The 9,520-nt window shown below is 35.3% G+C and overlaps 1 protein-coding gene across 1 annotated transcript; it reads right to left on the bottom strand.

Annotated features, from left to right (window-relative positions):
• Positions 1–3,603: 3,603 nt before the first annotated feature.
• LOC135844573 (zinc finger protein 26-like) lies at positions 3,604–5,211 on the bottom strand. The gene is made up of 2 exons (XM_065362803.1): positions 5,069–5,211; positions 3,604–4,980 (listed from the first exon to the last, which is right to left on the bottom strand). Exon 2 carries the CDS (start codon positions 4,921–4,923, stop codon positions 3,670–3,672), a length of 1,254 nt encoding a protein of 417 aa, XP_065218875.1. The 5' UTR covers positions 4,924–4,980; positions 5,069–5,211; the 3' UTR covers positions 3,604–3,669.
• Between the last annotated feature and the right edge of the window lie 4,309 nt (positions 5,212–9,520).

Below are 9,520 nucleotides of genomic sequence, written 5' to 3'. Positions count from 1 at the left end.
CTTTGACAATTTTAGCCAAATGCAGGTTTTTTTTTAACCCTACCTAATGCTAATAAGGAAGTGTAACCAGCGGGAAAATAATAAAGTACTAACATTTTTTTTCTTTTTCTTAAAAAATTAGGGCCATGGTTTTTTTTAAAAAAATAGAATTTTCAAAAATTGAAACAAAATCAACTTGAGAAGTCAAATGAATTACATAATTAAAAAGTGCAAAAATATTCATTTTTTAGGTTCCTTCTTTTGTTTAAAACGGCGGAGAATTTTTTGTCAATACGAGTATGTTTCACTCTTGAAATTATAGCACGAAAAATTGTATTTCTCGTCAATTCGTTGACAAATTAAGGGGGAGGGGGATTTTTTCACATGTTTGTCTACACATTGGTAAAATATCTCAAAAGTGCAAAAATTTTCATTTTTTAGGTTTCTGATGCTATGTTACGCAATAAGTGTAAAACTTTTATAATTTTTTTTCTCGAAAATAAAAAAAAATGCCAGTTCAATTTTTTGATATGTTATTCTACATAAAAAGAACTAAAACTGAGAATTTTTTCAGAATTTTTACTCGCCGAGATCATGGTTATATTTAAATTATAAGTTTTCAAATAGATTTTTTTAGGCTTTTGAAAGTTGATTTTGACATTATTCGTCGATTACCCTCTCAATAAATTACTACAATTTGAAAAAAAAGTTGAAAATTCTATACCACGTACAACCGGAGTTATTTGCAACAGAAATTTTCCATTTTCGGTCATTTTGATGAACTTTGAAGCCCCACATAGTCGGGGGAGCCCACTTAGGGATAAAATGCACCCCCCCCCCCCGTCGATCCTCCGGGGCTACTTTTTTCTTAAAGAGGGAGTCCTAAGGAACATTTCTAGCCCTTGTACTCAAAAAAAAAAGTGGCCCTACTTGCCATTTTGATTGACAGGTCAGCCGAAATCTCAGATTTTGCGTTCCAACATAGGACTTGCACAACATTTTTCAAACTGTACAAAGGTAGATCGAAAGATCAAGCAAAAATTTATCACCTGTCAAAATTTCAAGAGCTAAAGTGCGTTTTTCGATTTTTGGTGAATTTTTGAAAATCAAATTTAGGCCAAAAATGATGGAAAAAAATCAAAATTTTACCAAATTGACCAAGAAAGCTGAAATTTGGGATACACCCTATTTTCGACATGCCAAATCGATTGGAAACTGTTTCGAACCGTTTTGAGCAGTTCTGGAGCCGCCAGCAGATTTTTGTAACTCGAAATTCATGCAAAATTTCATCAAATGGAGTTGGATAGCCGAAATTTACTCTGCAAACTAATATCATTACCCTACGAAGCAACTGCAGGAGGATTTCAAGTCGTTTTGGAGCATCCAGGAAATTTTTGAAAATACTGGAGCCTCCAGGAAATTTTTGAAACTTTAAATTTCCTAAAAATGTCATCAAATGGAGATGGAAAGTCAAAATTCATTCCGCAAACTAATTTCAATACGCTACGAAGTCGTCTGCTGGTGGATTTCAAGTCGTTTTGGAACCGCCACAGGAAGCTTCAAAATCATTTAAAACCATTTGAAACCACCATGTAGTCGACTTCATATCGTATTGAAATTTGTTTGCGAAGTAAATTTCAGCTTGCCAAGTCCATTTGGTAAAATGTTGCGGGAATTTCAAGTTTCAAAAATCTACTGGAGGCTCCAGTAATTTTCAAAAAGTCGCTGGAGACTCCAAAATGATTTGAACCCACTTGAAGTCGTCTTCAGAGGATCTTCAAATTGGAGTGTAGAGTAAATTTCAGCTTTCCATCGCCATTTGATGAAATTTTGTGAAAATTTAAAGTTTCAAAAATCTGATGGAGGCTTCAGGAGTTATCAAAAAGTCGCCGGAGGCTCCAAAACGACTTGAAATCCTCCTGCAGTTGCTTCGTAGCGTATTGATATTAGTTTGCAGAGTAAATTTCGTATATCCAACTCCATTTGATGAAATTTTGCATGAACTTCGAGTTACAAAAATCTGCTGGAGGCTCCAGAACTGCTCAAAACGGTTCGAAACAGTTTCCAATCGATTTGGCATGTCGAAAATAGGGTGTATCCCAAATTTCAGCTTTCTTGGTCAATTTGGTAAAATTTTGATTTTTCCCTCATTTTTGGTCTAAATTTGATTTTCAAAAATTCACCAAAAATCGAAAAACGCACTTTAGCCCTTGAAATTTTGACAGGTGATAAATTTTTGCTTGATCTTTCGATCTACCTTTGTACAGTTTGAAAAATGTTGTGCAAGTCCTATGTTGGAACGGAAAATCCGCGATTTCGGCTGACCTGTCAATCAAAATGGCCGCCATTTTGTAAGTAGGGCCACTTTTTTTTTGAGTGCAAGGGCTAGAAATGTTCCTTAGGACTCCCCCTTTAAGAAAAAAGTTGCCCCGGAGGATTGACGGGGAGGGGGGGTGCAATTTATCCTTAAGTGGGCTCACGGACAGCTCCACCAAAAATAATCGAAAAAATGTCTGATTTTCGTCATTCGTCATCGTTTGATGACCTCTAAACATCGATCTCTATTCTCTACAATACATGTGTCGGTCTTTCTCCACAGGAAATGAAATGACCTTGGAGAACGTCAACTTCCTTCCATGAAAAATTTAGAGCAGGTAAGGTTCACGTTTCCGCTTTTATCGCGTTATTTAATGCGAACTAGCTATATAAATTCTTGGCTTTCTGCTGTGTATTCATAAATTTACTACTCTACCATGGACGCCATATCGTTATCCGCAATCTATGAATGTAAGTATGTATGACTAACAGTATAAAATAATCAACTGAATGAAAGATCGATAAAAGTTAATTTCTGAATCATCTTCGAATAAGTAGGTAGGTATTTAATCAATAGTGCAGTTTTGAGTGAATGACCTGAAGATCTTTTTTCCTCTCCCTTATTGTCACTCGTCAGTGTTTCTATTTCGACCGACGACCGAAGGATGATTAATATTCCACTGCACGACAAATACATACCAAAAAAAAAAAAATCCAGCTGTGACAATACACTCTAAATTTTCTCAGAAAAAAGTCTAAAACAGACCCGAGATGGTGTTATAAATCAATGTGTTCAACAAGTGTTCGACTAAACTAGCTACAACATTCAATAGCTTGTTCTTTCGGTAAATTCCAACAAACGAATACCGTTTGGCTTGGCTGGCGTTTAGCAAAGTAAAAAAAGTTTCTCGGAAACAGCTGAACGAAGATCATTACAATATATGCTCGCCCTTGAACCTTACCCAACGAGGGTAGTATTGCCCGGGTATAACAGGTACTCGTTTCCAAATAGTCAGGAACGACAGGGTGAATAAAAAAAAATCTATCGCCCATTTATCACGTTCGACGGTTCGGCTTAGACTTGATCCTATTGTTCAACTTTCTTTCAAATACGCCGAAAAATACTCTGGTGAAAGCTTTCAGAACGCTGAATCGGACCAATGGTAAAATGAAAATAAGAATTTCCGGTGCATTCGCTGGTGTTTTGTTTCCAAGATCCAAGACGTAAGACGTAATAGTGAAGCCCAGATAACAAACCGATAATGCAACTACGCAGTATAAAAAAACGAAAAATAACCAACAACAATGTCCAATAGAAGATAGAACAATCATCGATAAAATCTATATTTAAGAAAAAAACACACACACACGTTCTCAATCCACAAATTGATACAACGAACGACGCTCTTCAAAAATTCCATGCGCAGTTTCCAGATGGTAACTGAATTCATCTTCGGTTTCAGAAATATAGAAACACGTAGCACAAATGATTAAATTTTCGCCGGAGAACTTGATATGGTTCTGGAGATCTTCTTCTGTAGAATACATCAAACCGCAGTACCGGCATCGGAAACCGGTTTTAGGTGCGAAACTCGTATCATTTACGCTCTGCATGTGTTCGTTGAAAATATGAACGTCTAGTAAATTCGTACAGGAGAAGTTTTGCGAACAGGAGCTACATTTGTACAAATGGCTTCTGACATGCTTCTCTAACATTTTCTTCTGAATGAACTTGGCATTGCAGTCGTTACACCAGTACGGTCTGCATTTGAAACTTTTCTTCAGATGATCACGAAACTGATTGAGTTTTGGAAACTTCTGATGGCATTTATCACAATCGAACGATTTGGTCGTTCCATTTCGATCTTTTTTCTGTTTAGCGACTTGATGATGAGGTAAATTATGTCGAATTGTTTCATCACGATGAACGAACGATTTAGTAACATCGATTCGACGTTGGGAATGGTTAATTTCCGGCAGCTCGTGTTGTATTGTTTCGTTTCGAGGAGTTTCCGGTTGAATTACTGTTGGTTTCGAATTACGATTCGGCTTCGATCTCTTTCGTCTTCGATGTAGTATTTCGTCTTTCAGTTTCGAATTACGATTCAACTTCGATCTCTTTTGTCTTCGATGTAGAACTTCGCCTTTCACTGAGGCATCGTGAACTGAATTCGCATGAGCTCGTAATTGCTGCGCAGTGACGAACGTATCGCTACAAAAATTACACGAATGCTTGTGATTAGCTAGATGTGACTTAAGTTGCTGCAGCATGAAGAAACTCTTGTTACAGCTAGTACACGAGTAAGATTTATCGTTAGTATGTTTTTTATGATGATACGACCATCCAGCATAGGTGAATACGATATTACACCATTTACAAGTATACTGCTTACTCGAATGATGGGTTCGTTTGTGCGAAATTAAATGTTCTTCGGTATAGTAGACATTGTAACAATATGGACAATCGAACCGGTCAACAGGTCCGGATCGAGTATCTTCGATGAGATCAAACACTGGTTCGGCTCGGGTATCATCAGTTTCGGTCTCATTACCACTTGGATTGGATTCGGGCTCTTGGGCATCTTCGGGAATTCTCATATGTCGAAGCTTTTCATAAAATGATTCCATTTTTCACCGTTCACGTTGAAACACCGACACCGGTACACTACTCGAATGAAAACAAACCTTAGGAACAAAAAACACGTCTGCTCGTTAATTAGCGATAATCGATTATGAATATGAAATAATAATTATCAATCTTGCAAGCATGTACCTAGGAGTATATTTAGCCGGGCGCATTACCGTCAATTTCATGATAAAAACAAACCAAAAGCAGACACATACTGTTACGAATTACGTTAGATAACGAAGCGATAAAAACGAACATGAATGAACCGTTCAAGTTAAAAATATAGTTCAGTCAGACTCAGAGTAGACAATTTTTTCATGGATGACCGTTAGATTGACTGCCCCACCAAACAGCTGGAATTTTTTTTTAAATTTAAACGCGGAGAAAAGCTCCCTGAACAACAAAAGTTCCCACTCCTGGGTGGCGAGCGTCCCCCTGAAGGGGCATGAGACCTCCGCCAAAATCGGTGTTTCGCATTTTTCTCCGGAAGTAGAGCACCTACGAGAAAAATGGTTATTAGAAAAATTGTTCTACATAAAATTTGTGACAAAAAAGTTCTCATCTTTTCTCGTGTAGAATGGATTGTTGAGCAGGAGCAGATGAACATAATTTAATTTACGTAATACCGTCGACCGTATATAATGGACGAATAATTCAAATGGCAGGAAATGACGCCCAGATTTTGGATGCAGAATCCTGGAAACGTTCTGCACATGCCCCAAACATGATGCTTACGGTGCTGGCGGAGAGAGAGACGGTTCCCTGGTTCAACCCACGTTCAACCAGTAAACCGTCTCTCTCTCCACCAGCACCGTAAGCGTCATGTTTGGCGCATGAGCAGAAGATTTCCAGGATTCTGCATCCAAAATCTAGGCTTCACATTTTGTCATTTTTTCACCGTTGAATTATTCGTCCATTATATACGGTCGACGCGTAATACACACTCGTAATCTCATCATTACACCTCTGTCGCTAGATGCAAAATGTACGTCATTATGAGCGACCTAATGCCGGGTGAAAAACGTACGTAATAGCCGTATTATGTACGTGGTGTTATGTGGCAACGCCGCAAAACTCGCCATTACGTACGTGTTACGTTTGGACATAATTTAACAAATTTAACCGGTGAAGTTTGGTCACTCATAGACGCACATTTTTTGCATCTAAACAACAGAAGTGTAAAATGGTGAGGTTACGAGTGTTTATTATGTAAAGCACCTTACATTACGCGATTAATAAAGTGTGTGATTATGAACTCGTGCAAAGTTACAGCGCTCGTCTTCGACTCGCGCAGTAACTTTGCACTCGTTCATAATCACCCACATTATTAATCTAGTAATGTAATGTACTATTAGAGGACTATTCCATTTGACCAAAATCGTGAAAAGTGAGGTGATCAGGGTATTTTGACACGCTGAGCACGAATATGAAATTTATTTTTTCGAAATAAAATTTTTAATAAATTTTCATAATTTGTTTGCACTACCTATTCGATAACATTAAAATAGGTGTAAAAATTGCCAAAATTGAACAAAATCTTGCAAAAATTGCTTAAATAAGTACTGAAACTTGAAATGTTAAAAAAATGTTTAAATTGCTTGAAAAACTAAAAATTAAAAGGGTGCAAAATTACGAAAAATGCATCAAACATCAAAATGAAATAAAATTATGAATTAATCAAATAATCACACGAAAATACATAATATAAACTCTAAAATCATCATAGAAATCACTCGAAAATTTCAGTGAATATTCGTCTTCAACTCTAAAAATGTGAAAAAAAATTCACTCGTGAGGGAATTTTTTCATGATTTTTTCAGAGATCGTGGCAAAAAAATCTATACAAATCCGTCATCAGTTTTTTTTTAAACATTTTTTTATTACGTCCAGTTTTGAGGGGTTATTCTAGATTTGGTTTGAAAGAATGGTTTCTTATTTGATGAATTTAAGAATGTTTTCCATCTGTTTGATATACTTATTGTCCGGAATTGTAGGGTCAAGGTCTGAAATGTTTAAGGATTGGCGTTTTGTTTTGAGGGAGGGACAATAGAATAGAAGGTGTTGAGTGGAGATTATTTCAGAATTATTACAGAATCGACAGGTGGGTTTAGGTGCTTTGGTGTACACATGGTTATGGGTTAATTTGGCATGACCAATTCGGAGGCAGGTGATTATAATTTCTTCTGATCTATTTAGGTGACTAAGGTGTTTCCAAAGGAGGATTGATTTATTGTGGGTAAACAGTTTGTGATTTGTTTTTGAGTTCCATAGGTTTTGCCAATTGGAGTTTTGGATGATTTTTAGAATGTTAATAACGTCATCATGGGTCACAGAGAAAATTTTAGAGGGTTGACAGCTGTTTTAGCTGATTCATCTACTGCCTGATTTCCTTCAATGCCTACATGACTTGGGACAAACATAAAAATAATTTTGTCAGTAGTCTGAATGTTTATAAATGATTTGATGGATCTTATGAACAAGTTGATGTTCAGAAAATTTGTTTTGAATTGATAAAAGAGCAGAGAGTGAGTCTGATTGAATCAGGAATTTTTTGTTAGGGCTTCATCAGAGTTGAATTTCAAACTTATCTACATCTACGTTATTTTGTAAAAAAGGTCGTCCAAAACTCCAAAACGTCATTCTTTTCAAATTTTTTTAAATGAGTAGGTGAGCAGACACGTTGAAGTCGGCAATGTACGAAAACACTAATAATTACCTAACAACACATTCAAAAATGGACAGGAACTGAAAACGTGAGAAATATCATTCTATAATAACTTAATAAGCATCAAAATCAGTCGCGAATTTTTTCAAAAATCTCAAATATCATGATCTCATTTTGTCGTTGAAATCCATCCAAAACTGCTCGAAAAATCATTTACAGAAGTTTTTGATTTCCTACAGAAATTTTCATCCATTTTGATAGATCGTATTGCACTTTTTCCAAAAGTCTGTAAAATTATAACCCCATTTTGAAGATCAAAATTTTTCAAAAATGCTTAAAATGCATTTTCGTCGAAATATTTGAATTTCTCGCAAGATATTGACACATTTTGATAAGTCACATGACACTTTTTCAAAAATCCCAAAAATCATGACCCAATTTTGGGAGTCAAAATTCTTCAAAAATGCTCAAAGTAAATTTTCGTCAAAATATTTAAAATTCTCGTGAGATTTTAACACATTTTGATAAGTCACATGACACTTTTTCGAAAATCCCAAAAATCATGACCCAATTTTGGGGGTCAAAATTCTTCAAAAATGCTCAAAGTAAATTTTCCTCAAAATATTTGAAATTTTCGTGATATTTTAATACATTTTGACAAGTCGCATGACACTTTTTCAAAAATCTCAAAAATCCCAAAAATCATGACCCAATTTTGGGGGAGAAAATTTTTCAAAACTGCTCAAGGTAAATTTTCGTCAAAATATTTGTAATTTTCGTGAGATTTTAACAAATTTTGATAGGTCACATGACACATTTTCGAAAATCCCAAAAATCATGACACTATTTTTGGAACTCAAAATTTTCGAAAATCTTAAAATACATTATCGTACAAATATTTGAATTTCTCGCGAAATTTAAACACATTTTGATAGGTCACATGACACATTTTCGAAAACCCCAAAAATCATGACACTATTTTTGAAGCTCAATTTTCTTCAAAAAAGCTCAAAGTAAATTTTCGTCAAAATATTTGAAATTCTCGTGAGATTTTAACACATTTATTTTGATAAGTCACGTGACACTTTTTCGAAAATCCCAAAAATCATGAGATCATGGCCCAATTTTGGGAGTCAAAATTTTACAAAAATGCTCAAAGTAAATTTTCATCAAATTATATGAAAATTTCGTGATATTTTAATACATTTTGACAAGTCGCATGACACTTTTTCAAAAATCCCAAAAATCATGACCCAATTTTGGGAGAAAATTTTTCAAAACTGCTCAAAGTAAATTTTTGTCAAAATATTTGAAATTCTCGTGAGATTTTAACACATTTTGATAGGTCACATGACATATTTTCGAAAATCCCAAAAATCATGACACTATTTTTGGAACTCAAAATTTTCCAAAATCTTAAAATACTTACATTAAATTTTCGTAAAAATATTTGAATTTCTCGCGAAATTCAAACACATTTTCGAAAATCCCAAAAATCATGACACTATTTTTGAAGCTCAAATTTCTTCAAAAAAGCTCAAGAAATATTTACATTTCTCGTGAAATTTCAACTTATTTTGATAGGTCGCATGATTGCTTCTGAAAAATTCTACGAGGTTCATTTTTTACTTGAAATTGGAAGGGGGCGCAACTTAAAAATTCGGCTGTGTTCCATTGTATAGTTTCCTGCGAATTTTGGCTCACAGTACGTGAAACGAACTCCTTAATGCTATGGATATGAAATTTTTAAGGCTCCCGACCTGAAATCAAGCTTCCGCAATCATTTTTCTGCTAAAATTGTCCCAAAATCACGATTTAAAGAGCCCTAAGCACTCAATTGTGCAACTAGCAAGCTGAAGTAAAATACATATATTGGGAGTGAGGGAAGCACCCAGTAACATCTTGTAAAGAAAGTTTTGGGCTTGAGCCAT

The sequence above is a fragment of the Planococcus citri genome, chromosome 4 (genome assembly GCF_950023065.1).
Source record: "Planococcus citri chromosome 4, ihPlaCitr1.1, whole genome shotgun sequence".
Taxonomy (NCBI): domain Eukaryota; kingdom Metazoa; phylum Arthropoda; class Insecta; order Hemiptera; family Pseudococcidae; genus Planococcus; species Planococcus citri.
The sequence above is the reverse complement of the archived record's forward strand: the minus strand, read 5'-3'. Positions and strand labels throughout refer to the sequence as shown.